The sequence below is a fragment of the Jatropha curcas genome, chromosome 3 (assembly GCF_041381405.1).
Source record: "Jatropha curcas cultivar XTBG-Jc1 chromosome 3, XTBG_Jcur_1.0, whole genome shotgun sequence".
NCBI lineage: Eukaryota > Viridiplantae > Streptophyta > Magnoliopsida > Malpighiales > Euphorbiaceae > Jatropha > Jatropha curcas.
In genome coordinates, this window is record NC_143153.1 from 32,626,398 (window position 1) to 32,647,707 (window position 21,310).

General features: G+C 36.1%; 5 protein-coding genes and 5 non-coding genes across 13 annotated transcripts; 7 read left to right on the forward strand and 3 right to left on the reverse strand.

The window, feature by feature from the left end:
- Window positions 1-136: 136 nt before the first annotated feature.
- On the reverse strand, window positions 137-5,082 carry GAUT10 (galacturonosyltransferase 10). Its single transcript, XM_012232963.4, has 2 exons — window positions 4,627-5,082; window positions 137-1,960 (listed from the first exon to the last, which is right to left on the reverse strand). Exons 1-2 carry the CDS (start codon window positions 4,774-4,776, stop codon window positions 506-508), a joined length of 1,605 nt encoding a protein of 534 aa, XP_012088353.1. The 5' UTR covers window positions 4,777-5,082; the 3' UTR covers window positions 137-505.
- Window positions 5,083-5,974: 892 nt separating this feature from the next.
- EMB1923 (embryo defective 1923) lies at window positions 5,975-8,089 on the reverse strand. Its single transcript, XM_012232964.4, has 2 exons — window positions 7,639-8,089; window positions 5,975-6,965 (listed from the first exon to the last, which is right to left on the reverse strand). Exons 1-2 carry the CDS (start codon window positions 7,979-7,981, stop codon window positions 6,268-6,270), a joined length of 1,041 nt encoding a protein of 346 aa, XP_012088354.1. The 5' UTR covers window positions 7,982-8,089; the 3' UTR covers window positions 5,975-6,267.
- Window positions 8,090-8,433: 344 nt separating this feature from the next.
- LOC119369534 (small nucleolar RNA snoR134) lies at window positions 8,434-8,575 on the forward strand. The gene has a single exon (XR_005177068.1). It is a non-coding gene; the product is annotated as a small nucleolar RNA snoR134 (small nucleolar RNA).
- Window positions 8,576-8,840: 265 nt separating this feature from the next.
- LOC119369533 (small nucleolar RNA U36a) lies at window positions 8,841-8,927 on the forward strand. The gene has a single exon (XR_005177066.1). It is a non-coding gene; the product is annotated as a small nucleolar RNA U36a (small nucleolar RNA).
- Window positions 8,928-8,998: 71 nt separating this feature from the next.
- LOC119369530 (small nucleolar RNA Z223) lies at window positions 8,999-9,090 on the forward strand. Its single transcript, XR_005177063.1, has one exon. It is a non-coding gene; the product is annotated as a small nucleolar RNA Z223 (small nucleolar RNA).
- Window positions 9,091-9,269: 179 nt separating this feature from the next.
- On the forward strand, window positions 9,270-9,387 carry LOC119369540 (small nucleolar RNA Z278). The gene has a single exon (XR_005177074.1). It is a non-coding gene; the product is annotated as a small nucleolar RNA Z278 (small nucleolar RNA).
- A 106-nt stretch (window positions 9,388-9,493) lies between these two features.
- LOC119369532 (small nucleolar RNA snoR97) lies at window positions 9,494-9,600 on the forward strand. Its single transcript, XR_005177065.1, has one exon. It is a non-coding gene; the product is annotated as a small nucleolar RNA snoR97 (small nucleolar RNA).
- Window positions 9,601-10,235: 635 nt separating this feature from the next.
- Window positions 10,236-15,193, forward strand: LOC105646997 (external alternative NAD(P)H-ubiquinone oxidoreductase B1, mitochondrial). 4 transcript variants are annotated; one of them, XM_012232967.3, is made up of 11 exons: window positions 10,236-10,472; window positions 11,384-11,660; window positions 11,824-12,030; window positions 12,242-12,492; window positions 12,714-12,933; window positions 13,087-13,191; window positions 13,809-13,980; window positions 14,062-14,072; window positions 14,185-14,306; window positions 14,687-14,806; window positions 14,889-15,193. In XM_012232967.3, exons 1-11 carry the CDS (start codon window positions 10,384-10,386, stop codon window positions 14,974-14,976), a joined length of 1,662 nt encoding a protein of 553 aa, XP_012088357.1. In that variant the 5' UTR covers window positions 10,236-10,383; the 3' UTR covers window positions 14,977-15,193. The 4 variants fall into 4 exon arrangements, 3 of the variants coding, with proteins under 3 accessions (XP_012088357.1, XP_020540105.1, XP_012088356.1); XM_020684446.2 differs by lacking the exon at window positions 14,062-14,072 and adding an exon at window positions 14,073-14,141 and having other exon boundaries at window positions 14,217-14,306; XR_002285882.3 differs by lacking the exon at window positions 14,889-15,193 and having other exon boundaries at window positions 14,062-14,141; window positions 14,217-14,306.
- A 459-nt stretch (window positions 15,194-15,652) lies between these two features.
- Window positions 15,653-18,900, forward strand: LOC105646999 (external alternative NAD(P)H-ubiquinone oxidoreductase B3, mitochondrial). The gene is made up of 10 exons (XM_012232968.4): window positions 15,653-15,891; window positions 16,001-16,274; window positions 16,338-16,526; window positions 16,661-16,911; window positions 16,988-17,207; window positions 17,317-17,421; window positions 17,659-17,922; window positions 18,005-18,126; window positions 18,466-18,585; window positions 18,670-18,900. Exons 1-10 carry the CDS (start codon window positions 15,803-15,805, stop codon window positions 18,755-18,757), a joined length of 1,722 nt encoding a protein of 573 aa, XP_012088358.1. The 5' UTR covers window positions 15,653-15,802; the 3' UTR covers window positions 18,758-18,900.
- Window positions 18,901-19,446: 546 nt separating this feature from the next.
- Window positions 19,447-21,308, reverse strand: LOC105647000 (uncharacterized). Its single transcript, XM_012232969.4, has one exon. It carries the CDS (start codon window positions 21,124-21,126, stop codon window positions 19,780-19,782), a length of 1,347 nt encoding a protein of 448 aa, XP_012088359.1. The 5' UTR covers window positions 21,127-21,308; the 3' UTR covers window positions 19,447-19,779.
- Window positions 21,309-21,310: the final 2 nt, after the last annotated feature.

Sequence of the window (21,310 nt, forward strand, 5' to 3'; positions counted from 1 at the left end):
ATTTGACATTTGGCAGATTTGGCTGAGAAGGCTTGCTGAAGCTTCTTGCAATCTCTCTGACACAAGGCATCTCTAGTTAATGTATTCTTGCAAGGCAGGGTTTGTGAGAGCTATTGTTATATATAGCAAAGAAGTATCCCATGAAAACCCATTTTCTATTTCTGGCTGAAAAAATACATGTGTTTGCTGAACATCATAAAAAAGAACTTGACACTTACGTTGAACAATTTTGCAACATCCATATATGTCAAGAAGAGTAAACTTTGATAGAAGCTAAGCAACATAAGTGAAAAGAAGATTGGCTACAACTCAAGTCTACAAAAGTATAGACTAAAAAATCTTGGTCAATAGAGAATCCTCAATAATTGTGAAATTTGCTACAACAGGGACTTTTACAACCACCAGCCATGCTTGATCTTGTAAAAACTGTCCAAGCATACTTTGACTCCCAAAATTTGGATACTCTTATGCACCAGGGGAAATCTGTAGCTTCCCTTGTCCGGAATCAGTGAAAATTGCACTGTTGCAATAGAGGATGAGAGTAATCTACGTACTTCTCCCATAGAGGCTTGTACTTTTCCATGCCAATCTTCAACCATGGCTTTGAGTTTCCATTGTAGTGCAACACTGCCCCCTTCTCGATCAAGTGAGGATCAACATTTGTGTACCCTAAACCCAACACATGCCATGAGGGATCTAAAGGCTCTGTCAACCCATAGAAAGTCAAAAGTCCGGGCGGCAAAGTCCCAAGTTTCCAAAGTGTCCGGTCTACATTCCTTTCTTGCCAATAATGGTAGATGTTGGTTACATTTCTTTTCCTCCACTCAACCAAATCAAATATATTCATCCCGAATGCCCAACCACATGCATCAGGATCAAAATGCTCTCGTATGAGAGGGTGAGAATAATTCAGGTACTTATGATACCGGTGAAATGTCTCCATGCAGGTCTCGACTGCTCCATTGACATTGCCATTCAAATCAATTGAAAATAGAGCTGACAAATCCTTCTGAACCACTACATCATCATCAAGAAATACAACCTTCTTTAGGGCAGGAAAAACTTCAGGAATATAAAATCTGAGGTGATTTAGCATAGACAAGTATTTTGGGTTCCGAAACTTGATTGGAGTCCGGCCATCATCAGTGTGGCCTGAAAAGTAATAGCTTTGAGTTTCAGAGTCTTGAAGCTGCTTAAGAACTGGAACATAAGAAGCATTCAACCACTTAAAGTCTTCAAACTTTTGAACCTCAACAGTCACTCCTCTAAAATTGTTCATGGCAAACCAAGCCTTCATGGCAGCATAATTTATTTCATCAGTTACAAGATGAAAGACAACCATATTTGGATTTTTGGAATTTAATGCAGTTGAATTGACTACAACTGAAGTTGCAAGGATGTTGTCGGAGAAGACACAAAAATGATAGAGATTGTTATCTCTCAGTTTTGATTCCATGTGCGCTCTTTCCTTGATTTTCCTCTGGACATTTAAATTTCCAAACCATTCAGTGGTTAGTCGAATTCCAAGGCAGTAAAGACCTTTTGGAACTTCCTCAGCAGCTATTTGTCCATACTTCGAACTTTTTTCAGTCACAGAACTCATTTGTTCTTCAAGAGCTTGGAATTTGGCTTTCAGTCTCATTATCATAGTTGCACTATCATAATGAAGCTGTTGGGCTTGGTAGAGCAAAAGCGCCATATCACGGATTGCAGTTTCTGATTCTCTGGTTGTTAATGGAGCACGTCTTGTCGCAGCATTAGAAAGCAGGACCTGTGAATTCCGGATTTGGGCACTTAATTCCCAAGCAAATTGCAGATTGTTGCTTTCTTTTGCAATCACAACAAAAGACTTTGCAAGAGAGATTTGGTCACTAAGTTGTCTGGTGACTGAGTTGGGGCTCAGCATTTCATCAGTAATGTTTAGTCCTTCCATAATTCTGTCATGACTGTAAGGTTTTTGCTGAACAGGTAAAGAAGCACTAGCATTTTAGTTTTGCGTAGAGACAATATAACACAGGAAACAAATAAAGGAAAAAACAGGGGCAACAGAATTATTATCACCATCAAATTGGGAAATGCACAGAAGTTAACTGTGAACCCAGATCACGCTGAGCAATAAAGAAGCAGGATACTAATGCTTATCATATGGATTATGTATTTAAGTCATGAACAATTTTCAACTTGAAACATAAAATTCAGCAATTCAAACATTATTGTGCACCAAATGAATAAATGAATAATAAAGAACGAAAATAGTATTTTTCAACATAATATTGGTATGCTATCGTGCTTTGGGTAGAAAAAGGAAACATGCTGCTTGGAATGATATATGTTACACAATTACGGCATAGCTCAAAGAGAGGTGTTGGCTTACAATGATTAGTTGAACTTCTAAATCATGAACACAACAGTAATTATCAGATTTGCTCATGGAATAGTTAGTTAACTTGATTTCAAAACCACCTAGAAGTTCTTATCCTTTTTCTTTTTCTTACTAGGAAAATTAGATCAGTGCTGAAAGAGAGCACGTTCTGCCTCACCTCTAACATGAGACTTCATATAATAATAGCTTTAAGCCACTAAGGAGAGTCATTGATGCTTAAATCACACTGTATACTTTTTGCAAATCTCAAAATAGGACATTTACATCTCCCTCTCTCAGGTGCAATAAGAATTTGAGGGTAGACACTGACAAAATGTACTGATCCTTAGATGAACAAAGGAACTAAAAAACACACTTCTTTCTAAAATAGTTGAATCAAAATTAATATAATAACTCAGCAACTTACAACCATGATTCAAGTTTGATCCTTGAGAATTTTATTTGCACTACAAGTGATCCAACTAAGATGCCTCCATATGCTTGAAGTTATTAGACAATCAGCTATTTTATAGCTTAAATTTCAAAAAAAAAAAAAGAAAAAAAATAATACTATACACCTAATGCAAATGCTTGACTTCCGATATTTAAGTTCAAAAAAGAGCATTTTAAGTTCAAAAAAGAGCATTTTAAGTGATAGTCCACCACTTGCAGCAATTCAACAATCCTATCTACTCAGACATATGCTTACAAAGTTTGCCATAGCCATCAGGCATGAGAAAATATGATTGCAATCACAAAGACACTTGCTTCCGTAACGTTAGTTCGCATCATGAATATTTGAAGAATTCGTATATAGCTAACAGCAGTTCCAAAAATCTATCTTCTTACACAAAAGCCAAGGCCATTTATAGCACTCTAAAATCTCATGAACACAAGGAAGCATGAGAAAACCTCAACAATCATATTATACACGCGACGAGTCTTTGATGCTTCAGAATAATAACTCTGTTGCCCAGCCCCAAATTATATGTCCCTTAGAGTAGAAAGAAAGATAGTTCTATTACCACATAAGTCTCTCATGTCTAATTAAGTTTTTTGCACTGAGAAGCCTATATGCACAAATAAAATGAGAAAACTTTAATAGCTATTATCTGTAAGTCAAAAATACACTTTCTCAGACCTTGTACTTTCAAATTTAAACGCACATATCATTTTCTTCAACCATATTTACCTAATTTCAACTAGCCACAATCACGTTGACTGAAAGACTTTCTTCACTTCTCTTTTAATCAGGTTATATATGTTTCAGAACATCACCCATGAATCTGCTAAGAATACATTTTAGTTGCTGCTCTTATTGCAATACCCTCTTCCAACAAGAATGGGTATATTAATGAACCACCTATTGTCATGTTTAAGCTTCTTAGATGCTTATATCCAGCCAAATATGATTTCAACATAAAAAGTTTGAATATAAACCTGCTGTGAGCAACATTTTCTTGCTCCAATACTTCAAGGCACCTTGTGGGATTTTATCTTCTTTATAAATGATTCATCACCTAAATGATCCAAGTACATCCACAGCGTTTTCCCCCTCCCAGATTATTATTGCAAGATACTCAAAAAAACTTGCTGCCTCTAATTGCACTCACAATTTTGAAGCAAGCATGGCCTATATGCTAACCTTAAAAATGAAGCATTTACTTGCTTAAATCTAAACCATAGAAACACTTCTAAAACAAGTCCAGAACCTGAATCCTAAACGCCCAAGGGATCAATTGGAGTCTCTAAATTCAGCAAAACACCCACAACAATGGACTAGTCGTTTCAAATTTAATTGATATTTAACCAAACAAATAATGAAAATAATATTGTGCCATCATGGACCCTCGAGTAATCGTACTCAGAGAAACAGATCTATTGGCAAGCTAATGATTCAAAACAATTGTACGAGTCCTAATCACTAGTGCAATGCTTTGATTTCTTGCTCCAACTTGCTCAAGCAAAATCATAGATCAAACAATATTTTATTAAACTTTAAGATAAACCCAATATTTCAAGAACTTTCAAATATTAAATTTCCAGCTGTAGTTATACTACAGCTATAATTCCAGCAAATCAAGATCTCCGTTACCCCAATAACAACAAGTACAAACCGAATTAAGTGCATTCGTTTCATCAAATCCTAAACAACAAAAATCCCAGAGTTCAAACCACAGATTCCCTTTGATTCCCCCAAATTTTGACGCAGCAAAGCTCACAATTCAAAAACTGAAAATCATCATGAAAAAAGAGAACTTTACCTTGGTATGGACGCGTTTGGATTCAATCTGACCCTCTTTGCTAAAAATGATAATAAAGATCAAAACCACTATACCACAAAGTGTCCACCACACCACATTGGACAATCTCCGCCTAACCGGCCTTCGAAAATCCATTGGTCTCCGCCTCATCCTCCAATCCAGCTTCGGCAAAATTCCAGCTTTATATTTGTTTCGAGAGAAAGTTCAAATTTCTCTCCCGGAAGTACAACAGAATTGTGTTATCAGATCAAATGGAAGATGGGTTTTTTTTGGTTTTGGAGTCAATTAAAGAGTTTTGAATGTTAAAATGGAAGTGACGCAGAGTGGTTGTTTCAATGAGATACAGTTAAAATAGTTATGGAGTCAAACGGAAAAGAGAGAGACAGAGAGAGCAGAGGAGAGAGGGAGAGAGAGCTTTGAGGTTTTTGATTTTGGTATTTTTTTTAATAACTAAATTCTTTTTTGGGTATTTCATTTTCTTTGATGCTTTTGAGTGAGTGGCCCTGATCTTGATTTGTCGGCAACAGAGACATCTTGGCCTTTTACTTTCATGGGACCTACTTAGTATATTAATTATGTTATACACAGTTTTAAAAAAATACATAATTAATATAGTTAAAATATAATTTTTATTTAACTTTTTTTAATGTGCCCTTGCATAAGTTGCATTAAATTTTTGTTTAGCCCATGTTTTTTGACCAAAAATGAACCAAAAAAACTTAAAAGGAAGGAAAGAAGAGTCTGCTCCTATTCTTGATCCAAAAAAGATCAAAAGAAAATCAAGAATTAGCTCTGTTTAAAGCAAATCTATACTCCATATGAAAAGATATTTCAAAATTTGCATAACGAAATTTTATCATTTGATGGTATCATTAATTTAGATTTTATTTTTAAATTTAATTAGCTATTATAGTCAAGTAGGTTTTTTTTTTTTTTTTCTTATCTTGATTGTTTCAATAATAATAAATCTATTAACACTTCAACTCCTGAAAAACAAAAACAGCAATATTCAAATTAATCTTTGAGATCACAAGCGAAAATCTTTCATGATTCCATAAAAAATAATTGCTCTTAGTCAACAAGAACATCGATACAGAAATTGCATTCATTTTAGACATGATTCTTGGGGGAAAAAAAAAATGCATGCACAGTCACTGGATTTTGACTTGTCTGTCAAACTATGTCCTTAATGCACTATACTTCAATTTGTCACTGTCACTTAAAAATACTTCATAAATAATATTCATTACTACCTCATCAAATGGATGGATTATGAACACTTATACACAGAAACTTTCGAATGTAATGGATTACAGACAGCTAACAAGAATTATATAAACTTGCTACATGAAACAAAATGCTCAATAACTTTGCATTATAGTTCTGTAGATATTAACATGAAGCTAGATTCAGTAAACAAAAAACAAAAATATTCAAACCTAATTGACCACTTTTGCAATATACAGCACTTCTTTATCGGTTCTTGCAATTATACTGTTATTTTAAAACAAATGCAATACTGGAAAAACCTAACAAAAAAGATGCCAACCAGCAAAATAGGAGATCACAATGTCCCTGTTGAAAGTATTGTGTCTCGAATCAACTGACGAAATCATATGAATTTCATACAATTCTTTAACTTTATGTTACCATCCATGTCAAATGCCGGTAGCCAGCCCACTTAGCAGCAAGACGAATTCCAATGGCTAAGGCTGCACATAACAATGGTACTGGAACCCTTTGACCTGTTGCCATAGTTTCAACTTCTTCCTTTCCATCAGAAATTTTCCTTGAATTGTGAGAAATAGCCAGAGCCAAATAAGAAAGTATCACCAAAACTCGAACCCATGGTTCACCAATGGCAGCCAATACAGCAGCAGCAGGCAAAGCAGATGTAACATGATCTCTCTTTTTAATAAGTCGTGAAAAAGCATACAGACCAACAAGAAGTGTCCAGAAGAATGGCTCAGAGATGTAGTTCTTCACCGCTGCATAGCCAATCAGGCCGGATAATGTGAGAAGATATGGTTGGCTGGTTATGGAATTTGGAACAGCAGCTTCTGCAATAGCAAAAACTGCTGATGCAAGCACAATAATCATAGTCAATTCGGGAACAGGAGCATAAGCCACTATCCCAGAATAGTAGGCCCGAATAGCATAGACCAAAGTCTCTATGCATTTGATCAATGAAGTGATTGGATCCCCGATGAAATGGAAGATAACAGCTAACAGAAGTTTCAGGAGGTATCCCACAAAACTAATAACTGCTTGTACGGACTTTTTCCAGTTAGCTAGTTCCAATAAGACTGCCCTCCATGCATAAACAAGGAAACCTAGTGCTGCAAGTTAATTGCAAATGAAAAGAATTAAGTTGACAAACATTCTGTTGTTGTAGGAATAACTATTTCAAAAAAAAAATAATAGTCAGAATGAAAATTGAAAGAATAATAAATGGAAAAAGTTAATTTCTTCACATTCCTCCCCGCTCTATCATAATCCAGCCATGCATAGTCTTACACAAGAGCTGGGAGCCTGGAACAAACCACAGAGTGAAGATGGTTTCCATCTCCAAGCAACACATCTTAAAGCATAAAACAGTAGATCAAATTAATCTAGTTTACTAGCAAATACTCTCCTGATAAATATTTGATAAGTAAGCTTCCAAATGATTGAAAATAAACATAAAAACATTTCTCGGTTATAAATTTCAGATGTCATACTGCCAAAACAAAAACATTCCCCTCCCTTTATCTGGATATCAGATGTCATCCATCTTGATGTACTTTAATAGAAACAAAGGATTGAACTATTGGGATCTTTCATTTGAAAAATATCTAAGACAATCAAAGGACGTTGTTGATGTTTTGTGTTGTATAGTACATAAAAGAAAAAGCTTGGGCTTTAGCAACGATTCAATTTTAACCTTTCAAGCTTCATCAACCAAATATCAGCTATTTATAGGTAAACTTGTTCAAATCATAAAATATTTATCTGAAGAGAGTTAAAACATACCGACAAACCAAGGCCATCTAACGGGAGGGTCAGGTGCTTCTTTAGTCAGGTACCTGAACCTATCAGGCATAGTACTCTCCCCTCGAGCCATCTTTTCAGCACCATCGTCATCAACGCTACTCTTGCTCTCTACTTCTCCATTATCAGCTGCATTTAGACAAAACCCTAACTTTCTAGTGTATAAAAGCCCAAATCTTTTCTGGGTGAGTTTTGGATTGAAGGGTTCGATTTTGATCGGTAAAGAACGAAATGAATTGACCTGGTTAGGTAGTCGAGTGGAGAAACGAGAAAGTGATGAAATTTTGAATGTTGGCGAAGGGAGAGCGGCGACTGGAATCGACATGGCTATGGTTCTACAGAAAATTAGCCATTTTCAGTCCAGTTGCAGCGTTGAGTGCTGCACTAAAAGCGGATTTGTTGGAAAAACCAATGACTTGTCGTTCGACGACTGCGGAAATTCCGTTGTCTAACTCCCATGCACCAGCCAATGTCCATGAAAAACGACAGACGTTTCAATTAAAGCTGCTTACGAACGACAGCACAAGCAGATTTTAAATTATGGATCTAACTGCTCTGGGCCCTTGGCCCATCTAAATTTACATAAAAAATCTAGAGACTTTCTTCGACCCAATAACTAACCCGTATAAGAAATTAGGGTTTTAAGGCTTCACAGTCTCTATATAAGCACAAGACCTCTTTCTTCGTTTCATGGCAGTCTCGACGATGGAAGCTGATTGTTGGTAAGCAACGCTGAATTTCGCCTTATACTTTATCTGCTTATTATCTGTGTTGTTTCTGCACGATGCCTCCCGGGCTTCTCTGAATGTATCAGTGACGATGAAAGCCCCAATGCACGTGCTAAAGTGATGCCGTTTAGTGTTGCAGTTTGGCTTTTCTCTCTCTAGGGCCGATCTGTGTCAAATCAACGGTTATATCTCTTTCTGTTTGCTAAAATATTTTTTCCTTGGTGTGCCTCTCCACACCTCAAGCTTGTTTTCAATGTAAACTGTTGGAAATAAGGCTAGTCATAGAGGCAAATAGAGATGCTTTGCGGTGTTCAACGTGGGGGTATGTCTTATTGAATAGCTTTGCCTCTAAAAACATTCGCTACACTTCCTTTTTAAAAACCTACTGATAAAGATTATTATTTTAGGCCTTGTACTTAAAAAGTTCACTGACCTGGTTGTATTTTGGTTGTATTTTGGCGATGATTAATTATTTATCCGCGCTTCTGAGAGTAATCGATGAAGCAGAAAAATAAATATGGTTGAATTTCTTGATATGAGCCAATTAATAGTTTAATCAAGTTATTCTTCTTGTAAATAATTCATCTTTTTTCTGTTTCAAGCAATTTTTTGTTGAATGGCTATGATGATTAGTATCCAGCTTTAATGCCAGTTCTGCTTCAGAAAATTCTTGATTGATAGAGCTGTTTATGATTCTGAGCCTTCTAAAATTTCTGATTTTTATTTTCAAAATATTCAATTGGCGATTATTAAAAAATAATGAGAAAAATTGTTAGATTTCGATGTGCGAGTCTCTGTATTTTGGGATAATCTTTCTTGAGTACCTCATATTAATATAAAACTATGAGGTTGAATATTGATTTGACAACATTCTTTTGTAAAGGTGCCAATGATGAATTAATCCACCCTCATGTAGGTGTAGTGAAGCCAAGTTCCTGCTTGTCAGGAAGAACCTACTTGGTGGTAGCTACATTACAATGACATTAATGGATTTTGCTGAGGCAAATTTAAGTGATTGTTGATACATATTTATACTTTTTAATATATATACTTTTTAAATTTGTTTTCTATTTTTTTATTGTTGAATTGAGTTTAACTATACCCTTGTTCCATTGTGAATTGAATTAGGGTCTGAAAAGCTCAGATATTGTGTGTTGTCATCAGCTTCATCTCTTAACTGCCCACGAGATAGGAGTTAAATAACAGCACTAAATTTGGTCTTTTTGTTGTTTTCATAGTTCTCTTTCTGTATATTGGCTCTAGTGTTTCTCATTGTTCATTGTTTTGTGATTGCAGATATTTCCGAATCCAGTAGCCTTAGCTTGGACTAATTCTGATGGAGGACTGAAGTTTGTTGACGTTTTAGTCTGTATTTTCTGTATTTACTTGTAAAGATAGTATAATATGAGAACTCGAAAGATTGTACAAAAATGTAAAGTTCGAAGATTTATGAATAAAGAACTGATAATGATTTGTGAATTTCGAATTATAGTGATGTATCGAATTAAAATGATAAGATATGAAGTACTTGTTTGTCATTTATTGTGATTTTCACGAGTAAAAATGCAAACAAAACAATGAACTGCATAATAATTTCTTATGTAAATTAAGTTGTTCTCTTGATCATTGTTTTATTTACTTGCATTCTCTTCTTTTTAGAAAAATGATCTCCATTTTCTTTTAATGTAGATGGAAAATTATCCTTTAATTTGTGAATTGATTGAACCGAATGTAAAATAGTAAAGACTTGGAACTGAGAAATTACCTCAAAGGATTTACTTTGGTGTTCGTGGATCAAACGTCAACGTTTACTCAATAAAAAACAAAAAGTTCACGTGTTTGCTGTAATTGTGAAAGCAAATTCAAAAGGATTAGATGAATGATGACTTAAAACGTGCTGTAGCAAATTAGCCATCCTTGATCTACTCCCCACTCTACTGTCAATTCTCCCTCTCTGTCGGATCGACATAGGAGATTAACTCTCTGTCTTTGCCTCGGAATGACGGTTGTGTCCTTCTTCAAGAGAGCATCACAAGTTTTCCATGGCTACTCTACCTACTCTAAGCTTCTGGTTCTCTTCACTGTTAGGTTCGCTTTGCTTCCATTTCTCTGTTTTTACTTTTCTGCTTTGGATTCTTAACTGATTGATTCAGAAATCTTCTACTTCTTGCGGGCGCTTAAGGTAGCTAAGAACTCTGATGAATTAACCGTTGGACAAATATATTGGTCAATATAACTGGAATTCAATCTCTTCAATCTCTCAAGTTAGCTTCTTTTTGTTTCTGTAGTTCTTTTGAAACTCAAGCTGCCAGAGAGACATAAAAACAAATTAGAATAAGAAAAGCTGTGGAAAATTGGTTTCTCTTTGTAATTTCAGAAAGGATAGAACTTTGGTTGATTTCAGAGAGAATCACTTAAAGGATGGAAAACGAAATATAATTTTGACACTTTTTTCTTTTGCATTCAGATTTCGTCGGCAAAAAGATGAGTCTTTAGTTGGGTTGACTTTATATTTTCAGATGGCTTCACTTTTTTCTTTTTTTGGGTACAATGATTTCAAATTTCTACAATTTAGTTTTTCTTCGTGATGGGTAATCCAAATGGTAGATCTTCACGTAACATTTTCATGGAGACGAAGATATATGGTGTTCCTTCTTCTTCCTCAATATTTTGCATCTTCCTTTTACCCTTAACTGGGATTCTGGAGCACTTCTTTTTATATTTGCCCATTCAACCCTTTGAACTACCATGTCCTGTCCAATTTCTATGAATATCTTATCATGTTTTTCTCAGCGTTTCACTTTAGGAGTCTGGTATAACATTTGAGGTCTATAAAAGGTGGAAAATTTCGAAGAAATGTAGAAAAGAACTTCTTTCTTTTCTTTTTTTTTTTTTTTTTTTTTTTGGGGGGGGGGGGGGTTCATCTTCTGAACCTTTCATTTCACTGAGACGGGTTATCATTGCTTATCATATGGATTCTTTGATGTCATATATTGCAGCGGTGGAGGTGTAGCGGCATATTCTGAGTCACAATCAGAAGTTGGCACTCCTGCTGCTGAAGTTAATCAAGATGAGCGCAAAAAGAAGAGGGTGGTGGTTCTTGGAACAGGATGGGCTGGTATTAGTTTCCTTAAAAATCTGGATGTTTCTTCATATGATGTTCAGGTTGTTTCACCCCGGAATTATTTTGCATTCACCCCTCTGTTACCCAGTGTCACCTGTGGGACAGTTGAAGCTCGAAGCATCGTTGAGCCAGTTCGTAAAATTATAAAGAAGGTAGATGAAGAAAAGAAAAACCACAGTTGATTGTGTGATGGTTCTGTGCGTGTACACATGCATTTTGTTCTTGCTTGAAGCACTGTGGAGCCAGTACGAAACATACATAGAAATTTCTATTTTTCCAGGTTTCTCTTCTTATAATTTTCCATTTTACTAGCAGAGAAATGGAGAAATTCAATTTTGGGAGGCAGAATGCATTAAGGTTGATGCTGCAAACAACAAAATTTTGTGCAAGTCTAATTTTGAGAACAGTGCAGTTGGGAGTGGAGATTTTTCTTTGGAATATGACTACTTGGTTATAGCAGTAGGAGCACAAGTAAACACTTTTAACACCCCCGGTGTCATGGAGAACTGCCATTTTCTCAAGGTAGGGTAAACTGACTTGCATAGCATGGAGATTTGCAGTATTTTTAGCCCGCCTTTATTATTGGGATGCTGCTACTTAATGCTTCATGCATCTGTTATGTTGTCTTTTTGTATTGACACTATTTTGCACTTCATTAAATTCTAAACCAGTCTTGCACAAGCATAAGTTTTGTGCAAGTCTAACTTTGAGACTGCTGTGATATTTTATTCAGGACTTGGAAGATGCTCAGCAGCTCCGCAGGAGTGTGATTGATTGTTTTGAAAAGGCTGTTCTCCCTAATCTAACTGAAGAAGAGCGTAGAATCAACCTTCATTTTGTAGTTGTTGGAGGAGGTCCTACTGGCGTGGAGTTTGCTGCAGAGCTGCACGACTTTCTCCAAGAAGATTTAGTCAACATTTATCCAATGGTTAAAGATCTGGTGAAAATAACCGTGATCCAATCTGGTGATCACATTTTGAACATGTAAGCGTATAGTTTTCGCATCCTATCTGTATAATGCTTTTGAATATAAGTTAATGGAATGCTAAGAAGAAGAGAAAAGGGGAGAAAGAAAGAAAGGGGGGGGGGGGGTTTGGTTGGAGGTGGTGGTAGGATGGGCATTGTGTATCCTAGTCAGTTATTCTAAATGTTAATACAATCACCTTGAGCAATATGTTAAAACTCTAGTTAATCTACCTATGTAGGTTTGATGAGAGAATCAGTTCATTTGCTGAACAAAAGTTCCAAAGGGATGGTATTGAAGTTCAAACAGGGTGCCGAGTTATTAGTGTATCTGATAAAGAAATCACCATGAAGGTCAAACCGAAGGGAGAGGTTTGCTCTGTGCCACATGGATTGGTTGTATGGTCTACTGGTGTAAGTACTCGTCCAGTTGTGAGGGATTTCATGGAGCAAGTTGGGCAGGTTTGTTCCACAATGACTTATAATTCATATTTGTCACCAGATTTGCACAATTTAATATTTATGCTTTTGGTTTTCAAAGTTAATAAAGAATCTTTGGAATGCATTGTTAATCTTTGCTCAATCAGCTATCATACCATAAGTTTTGTTGTATAGGCTAATAGACGAGTTTTGGCAACTGATGAATGGCTACGAGTAAAGGGAAGTGAAAATGTGTATGCACTTGGAGATTGTGCTACAATAGATCAACGGAAGATCATGGTATGTGAAGCTTATAGCAGGTTAATTTGGTTTTTGCATTTCCTTTCCAGTGCTTGATTTATTAATTATCAGGCACTCTGCATCAGAACTTGATTAGTGGCGAGCAACTTGGTCGAGGCAACATTAACTTGTCTTGCATTTTCTGTTAAAAGCTCAATAGTGAAATCTGCAGCCAATAGACATTGTCACAGAATAGTGCATATAGGGTCTGAATTATGCAAAAGAGATCTTTGCTCCATTTTAAAAAAGAGGAAATTTAGCATACAATTATAACTATGTCATGTAGCACTAATGGATGAATTTTTTGGTTAAAGTAATTAGCTCTCAATCAACTTTGGAAATATGCTTTCAAATACACTTATCAAGACTAAGAATATGCTGTACCTTAAGCTGTGAAGTATGTCATTAATGTTAATCATTTTGTTAAAGAAGGAGAAAAGTACAAACATAATTTATGGCTTCCTTAATAATAGTTATAGAAAATGTTTCATGAACATATTTTTCCTTTACCAATTATTTTTTGGTTTGATCAATTTCTTAATTTTCTGAATATAGTTTTATTTCTCCTTGTAAATTTTGAATAGCATTTACATTTTGGAACAATAACGTGTTTTTAGGAAGATATTGGAGCCATTTTTAAGGCTGCAGACAAAGACAATTCTGGTACCTTAACTGTTCAAGAATTCCAAGATGTAATGGATGATGTCCTCATAAGATACCCTCAACTGGGACTTTATTTAAGAAACAAGCATCTGAGAGATGTAGCAGATTTGTTGAAAGATCCTGAAGGTAAAGACCGAAAGGAAGTGGATATTGAAGGTTTTAAGCAAGTCCTTGCTCATGTGGATTCACTAACTAAAAGCTTACCAGCAACTGCGCAGGTATTTGCCTTTCATCTAGTGGCTGGAGATTGCTTAAATGGGAGTCTGTTGCTTTTGCTGTCAGAAATGGTACAAGAAACATTTTCCACCTTCCTTTTCCATATATTTTCAGGTTGCTGCTCAGCAAGGTACATATCTTTCCAGGTGCTTCAACCGTATGGAGGAGAGCAAACATAATCCTGAAGGTCCTCGACGTTTTAGAAGTTCTGGGCGTCATCAGTTCCGACCTTTTGCGTATGTAAAAATGCTTTAAGTGTTCTTTTCTCTTGTATACGTTATTATGCTCTGTACAAGGACATCAAAACCCGATTTATTTTCTTTCTTGTGCAATATCTGTTTGTGTATTTCTATACTCTTTTCTTAAATGGTTTCTCTACATCAACATGCATAACTTTTACCATGTTATTGTGCTACGGATACACTTTTAACTGAAACCATTTTAGAATTATTTTTCGTTGTTCCAGACAAATAAAGAATTTGTTCATGATAGGAAAATTTCAATCTCTACAATGAAGGATTGCAATTGATAGTGGTACTTTTTGTCAAATTAGCTGTCTCATTTCTTTTCTTTTGCCCCTGCTGATCTTGTCATGCTCTAAACTTGGAACTGGAAGGTACAAACATTTTGGGCAATTTGCTCCTTTGGGAGGAGAGCAGGCTGCTGCAGAACTGCCTGGAGATAGTGTTTCCATGGGTCACAGCACCCAGTGGCTCTGGTATTCTGTATATGCAAGGTAATCATCCATGATTATTGAGTGAGTGAGCTTTTAATCTCTGCTTCCATGATTTGGATCTAACATAGCTTAATTGATTCAGCAAGCAAGTTAGCTGGCGTACGAGGGTGTTGGTGGTCTCCGATTGGACTCGGAGATTCATTTTTAGAAGAGATTCAAGCCGTATTTGAGGCATTAAATTGGTGTTTACCTGGAGGCAGGCACACTGATTGCGCTGTTATTGGGCGTGAACATCTAATCATGTACCATCTATGATTTGTATCTTACCTAACTATCGTGTATGGTTTTATTTTGTAAATACAGAGAACTATCTCTTTGCTTGTGCACTTGAGTCTTTGATGTGCATATTATCATTGTGATGAGGCCGCCTTGGGATATTTTTTCTTATGTTTTGGTTTTTGGTTTTTGGTTTTTGTTTCTGAATTACTCAAGAATGTTCTGTTATTGAAATACATTTATAGGACGAGAATATGTTGATCCAATAATGGAAAACCATTACCATTTTTTTGGTGGTTCTGTTTTCCTATATCATAATTTTAGTACAAGAAAACAAAATCCAAAAACCAATGTGATAAATAAAGATACCAAACAACCTCCCCTAACAGGTTAATATTGCAAAAGGGAAAAAGGAAAAAAAAAAGGACTAAATGAGGAAAATCGACACTTTGAAAAATTATTTCCGCATAAAATTTCAATTGTAATGGTTGTAAAAGAAATCTCCGACACTGCAAATTACTGTGTGACAATGAAAAAACAAAAAACAATATGAATCCGTAATTGTAGGAAATATATGCTACCAAGTCTGACAGTTAATAGTTTCACGTTTTGCTTCTGCTCTTTAGAAACTGAAAGCTCCCATTTTTGGGATCTCTGAACTACCAAATAGAAACTCCCTATTATTTTGCAAACCAACCGAGTTTCCATCTGCCTACATCAAAAACAAGAAAATTAGATTTTTCCTTTCTGAAAGAGAATAGAGCAAGTAGGTTTTACACAATGAGAGGCTTTACATTCTTTGAGAGAGTCTTTAGAACTTTTCATGATCACCCAACAGCATCTAAACTTCTTGTACTGTCCAGTGTCAGGTTATTATTTGGGTTATTTTTCCTTTTTTTTTTTCTTTAAATCTGTGGAGTTCACTCAATCTGTTATTTGATTAATTTGGTGTTATTGTTGACTTGCACATTTTCGCAGTGGTGGAGGTTTACAGGCATTTTCTGATGCCAATCAATCACAAAGTTTAATTTCAGAGTCTGGTGAAGCTAAATTCAAGAAAAAGAAAGTGGTGGTACTTGGAACTGGTTGGGCTGGCACCAGCTTTCTCAAGAACTTGAAAAGCTCATCTTATGACGTTCACATTGTATCGCCTCGAAACTATTTTGCATTTACTCCTTTGTTACCAAGTGTTACAAATGGAACAGTAGAAGCTCGTAGCATTGTTGAACCCATTCGTAATATTGTTAAGAAGGTATGTATGCAATGTGGACATTTATAATTTTCTTCAGGTGTAAATATTTTTTCTGTCTTGCAGAAACCTTTTAAAGTTGAATTCAAGGAAGCAGAGTGTTATAAGATTGATCCTGTGAAAAAGAAAATTCATTGTCGATCAAGAAATGCTGAAGAATTCACAATGGATTATGACATTTTAGTGGTGGCGATGGGAGCTTGTTCAAATACTTTTAATACTCCTGGTGTTCTGGAATATGCTCACTTCTTGAAGGTGATGTTTCTTTGATTTGTTTGCTTAGACGTGTTGTGAAAGTAACATGAGTTTTCTTTTCCTTGTGGAATAGAATAAAAATAAGTTGCCAAGCTTGTGTCAGAAATAAAGTAAAGTTGTTATTCATAATGCAGGAAGTAGAAGATGCTCAAAAGATCCGTAGGTCTATAATTGATTGTTATGAGCGAGCAAGTCTTCCCAATTTAAGTGAAGAAGAGAAGAAACATATCATGCATTTTGTAGTTGTTGGCGGTGGTCCAACAGGTGTGGAATATGCTGCAGAGCTTCATGATTATGCAGTTGAAGATTTAGTTCAGCTGTATCCTTATCTTCATGACTACCTAAGAATTACACTTATTGAGGCGGGCGATCACATTTTGAACATGTCGGTGGCTGGCTTCCAATTTCAATTTCAGTTTCAATTAATAACAATGGGCTTTCAATTTCTTGCTGCATTGCAGGTTTGATGCAAGGATCAGTGAATTTGCTATAGGCAAGTTTCATAGAGATGGAATTGAAGTAAAGACGGGGTCACTAGTCACAAAAGTTTCTGAGAAGGAAATTTCTACTAAAGATATAAAAACTGGCCAAACCAGTTTGGTGCCATATGGAATGGTTCTTTGGTCAACAGGTATTGCTACTCACCCTGTCATTCGGGAGTTTATGAAGCAAATTGGCCAGGTTTGTCACTCTATGACTATGTGCATCCTAGTATTCCCTCCTCTTCACTTTCAAAACCTTGGAGTTAGGACTTAATTCCACTGTGGATTCATCTAACGCTTAAGCACAGGGAAACAGGCGCATTTTAGCCACTGATGAATGGCTCAGGGTTGAAGGATGTGATGACATATATGCTCTTGGTGATTGTGCCACAATAAATCAACGAACGATAATGGTAAGTGGGTGTTGGTTGTTGATTCATCTAATAATCAAGTTAACAATTTTGTGTCTTTGTAATATTGCTGCTTTTATCTTGGCTTGTTAGAGCTAAATTCTGAAAAGAAATTGGTTCTGAGATAGCTTTACTGGGAAAAAGGCTATAATGGGAAGAGCCTTTATAATTAAATCATAATTGGAGAATATGTGATTAGTAATGTCCATAACTGATATTTTTTAATCTGCTCTTTATCAGGAAGACATAGCAGCAATATTCAGTAAGGCAGACAAGAATAATAATGGTGTTCTAGAACTCCGAGACTTTAAGGAAGTTGTTGATCACATTAGTGAGAGATACCCTCAAGTGAATATTTATATGCAAAGGAAGAAACTGAAAAACTTTGATGATTTGCTCAAGCAGGCTCAAGGAAATGACAAAAAGAAAATAGATATTGAAATGTTTAAGCAGTCTCTATCTGAAGTGGACTCTCAAATGAAAAATCTTCCAGCAACTGCTCAGGTAAACTTAATTACTTTCCCTATTGTCTATTGGCTTTTGATATCTTTCAAGCTGGTACTTGTTTTCATTCTGGTTTATATAGGTTGCTGCTCAACAAGGTGCATATCTTGCGAATTGTTTTAATCGGATGGAGCAATGTGAAGATAATCCTGAAGGTCCTCTCAGATTCAGGGGAACAGGCCGCCATAGGTTTCATCCCTTTAGGTAAAAGATGTTCTTCCCACCGTTCTTTTTTCTCCTCCTTATTATGAAAAATATTTAATGCAATATGATGATTTCTACTTGTAAGGAAGAAAATGGTAAATCACGGCCCTCTATGAACCAGCTTTTCCACAGATACATCTTTCCTGATGCCTCAATCTCCTGCCAATCACTTAGTGGAATCTAGATTCTAGACTTACTGCTCTATGATTTCAACAAATTTTCCCCTTTTTTCCTCTTCTTTAAAAGCCTACCAAATCTTCAAGAGAATAATTTATTTATGCATCAAATTCCAAATGTGTCATGTGGAGTTGCTAAACTGATTAAACATGGAAATATAAGGTACAAACACCTTGGACAATTTGCTCCACTAGGAGGAGAACAAACAGCAGCTCAACTTCCAGGAGATTGGGTGTCCATTGGTCATAGCACTCGGTGGCTCTGGTACTCTGTCTATGCAAGGTAGTATAATTTTTCAGATTTTTCATTTTTCACCCTATATATATAATGCGTTGTAATCATCTAATATTCTGCCCAAATTTGCAGTAAGCTAGTAAGTTGGCGAACAAGAATGTTAGTGATAACTGACTGGTTCAGAAGGTTCGTATTTGGAAGGGACTCAAGTAAAATCTGAGAGTGGTTGGAGCAGATGTTTTCTGTTTTTGCATCTCTAGTTTTGTTTTGTTGTCTTCATTGTTATGATTCTCCTGTATTGGCTACAATATCTATCTTCTTCAGTAGAAAATAAATTCTCAGAGGAATGCTTTTCCTGATAAATTCCCCTTATTATGCATGCTGAACAATAGCCTGAATTCCAGTTTCCCTTTTAATATTATCATTCACTTCAATTTTTATTGTTAAACCTTTCTATGTTCTTGACTTCCAAGAATGTATTATCTGTTTCTTCAGCTGGATCTAAGCTTTAATATGCAGAACGCAAAATTTACAATTTTCCAATACTCAATAATATAACTTTTGCATGTGATTTATATATACTGAATCTTCTGGTCATAAAGATGAGTGTATGATGCATTTATGATTTCCAATATGGTAAAGTTTAGTTCCTGCAGAATTGGAAACAAAAGAGAAGAATTGGAAACAAAAGAGAAGAGCTTTACCACTATCAATCTTCACCCATAGCCCCACCATCAAAATGCCTTGATTATACTATATTAAGGCGCGCATTATAAAGTGTTGCTGTTCTTAATCCTGTCCAAACATCAAAATCATCTTCATTGATTGGACTTTTGAAAATTATATATACTCAGTTCCTGCAAAATTGATTTACCTAATGATTAACATTATACAGAAATGAGACCAAAATGCTTACAATTCCTTCCACTCTGTATAGTGGCCAAAAAGTGTGGCTAAGAAAACTGTTGTTATACATCAGAATAGAAAGCAACAAATTGGAACAAGTGATAGCATATCATTGCAGAATTTAAGTTCTCAAATTGATAACAGCTCATTACCAAGAAGGCTGAAATCACAGTTATGATCAACCACGGGCAAGAGGCAAACTTATTCTATTACTGCATAGCAGAAATATCAAATAACTAGACAACTTAAAATCCGTTCAGACCAGAACATCCCATAATAAGAGTTATGGCTGTTCAACATTCATCGTTACGCAATTAAAGAAGTGCTAAAATTTCTTCACATTTCTTCGTCTTCTTCTTCAAAATTCAGAGCCTGGCAAACAAAGTCCTCTGCTATCTCTTCGTCTTCTCTGCAAAAGAAAGACTTCCTCCCAACCAAATCAGCCACTCTTTTTGCAGCACCAGAGTCTCTAGGAGTGTCATTGACACATCGAAAAGTCTTGATCTTTGGTAACACATCAGCCATTACAGAAACAGGTGGTGCCGGCAGAGATTCCTCCACTGTCTCATCACTTTTATACATCACTACTTCACTTGGGATTTCCCATTTCTTCTTCACTTTTCCACTCTCATTTCTCTGATTAACTCCATTGCCTCGCGAAGCACGCCTCTTATTTCCATCTTCCTTGTCACTCTCAGGAAGAGACCTTTTTCGAGCCTCACTAGCAGTTAAATTCCCATTAGACTGGTTACTTGCAATCTGATTATACCTACTTGGCACAACCCGTCCAGTTTTCACTGATTTCTTGTTTGGCACTGATTTTTCTCCATCTTTGAATAGAGTCTTGGGTTGGATTAATGCAAGAAAACCATCATCTTTCCTAACTGACTTTTTATGCCCAACTGTAGTAGCCGCCATTTTTGGAGCTTGAATCTTGGGCATGGTTTTGCGTGATCTTGGACTTACACTTGAGCTCTTTCCTCTTTCTTTGGTTGCTTTTAATTCATCGATTTCTTCAAGTTTCCAGAAACAAGATTTTCTACGATTCTGTGTAGAAACAGGAGTAATTTCTTGCTTATTCAATAACCTAGACTTAGCTCCAGAAAAGATCTCTGATGGCCCTAAACTGACTCCCCTTCGATTAATATTTGTTTTTGCACTTGAAACCAATGCCTCTTCCATCTTTGCAGTCTGTTTTGGCACCATGAATTTTGCAGGCACAACTCTTCCTCTCTTTTCAATACTCTTCAGACTTCCCTGTGCTTTTTCAAGCCTCAGCGCTTCGAGTCTTGATGATAGGCGGCTTATTTCCTTCTCAATCTCTTCTATCTCCTTATCGATCTTTTTCTCATCACGATTTTTCTCTTCTTCAAGATTTACATTCTTGGACACCAAACCCGGTTTTGAAGCAAGCTTCAGTGGATTCACTTGGGCGTTGATGATGGCGCTGTTGGAGTTAAGAGGCTTGATAGAAATTGAAGAAACCGAAGATTTGAGAGAAACAGGGGATTTCTCAAAAACAGGGCTCATATTCTCTTTACTGCAATTAGATTCAAGAGATTGAGTCCACCAAGAGGATTTAATCCCAGTTGAATCCTCTGATTCGCCGTTGTCAAATGCCGCATTGTTCCATACCTGGAGCTCTGGTGCGTTCGCTGCATCTGGGTATTGAAGGAAACTCATTATTCTAGGAAATGGCGTCTTTTGATAGAGATCAAGATTTGGTTTCCTTTTTTACACTTTGTGCTCTTATCTTGTACGTTAATCTTTGAAGGGTCTTTGTTGACAGAAAATCACAGAAATGAAGGGATGAAGATGGAGAAAGAGAAAGTGATTCATCTTAACGATGGAATTTTGTTTTAAGATT

Coding starts and splice junctions, on each gene's coding strand:
- GAUT10 (XM_012232963.4), bottom strand. CDS start 4,776: ATGAGGCGGAGACCAATGGATTTTCGAAGGCCGGTTAGGCGGAGATTG. Junction 1,961..4,626: donor CCAAACGCGTCCATACCAAG/GTAAAGTTCTCT, acceptor TTACCTGTTCAG/CAAAAACCTTACAGTCATGA.
- EMB1923 (XM_012232964.4), bottom strand. CDS start 7,981: ATGTCGATTCCAGTCGCCGCTCTCCCTTCGCCAACATTCAAAATTTCA. Junction 6,966..7,638: donor TAGATGGCCTTGGTTTGTCG/GTATGTTTTAAC, acceptor ATTAACTTGCAG/CACTAGGTTTCCTTGTTTAT.
- LOC105646997 (XM_020684446.2), top strand. CDS start 10,384: ATGACGGTTGTGTCCTTCTTCAAGAGAGCATCACAAGTTTTCCATGGC. Junction 11,661..11,823: donor TTCGTAAAATTATAAAGAAG/GTAGATGAAGAA, acceptor TTTTACTAGCAG/AGAAATGGAGAAATTCAATT. Junction 13,192..13,808: donor TAGATCAACGGAAGATCATG/GTATGTGAAGCT, acceptor ACGTGTTTTTAG/GAAGATATTGGAGCCATTTT.
- LOC105646999 (XM_012232968.4), top strand. CDS start 15,803: ATGAGAGGCTTTACATTCTTTGAGAGAGTCTTTAGAACTTTTCATGAT. Junction 15,892..16,000: donor CTTGTACTGTCCAGTGTCAG/GTTATTATTTGG, acceptor ACATTTTCGCAG/TGGTGGAGGTTTACAGGCAT. Junction 17,923..18,004: donor ATCTTCCAGCAACTGCTCAG/GTAAACTTAATT, acceptor TGGTTTATATAG/GTTGCTGCTCAACAAGGTGC.
- LOC105647000 (XM_012232969.4), bottom strand. CDS start 21,126: ATGAGTTTCCTTCAATACCCAGATGCAGCGAACGCACCAGAGCTCCAG.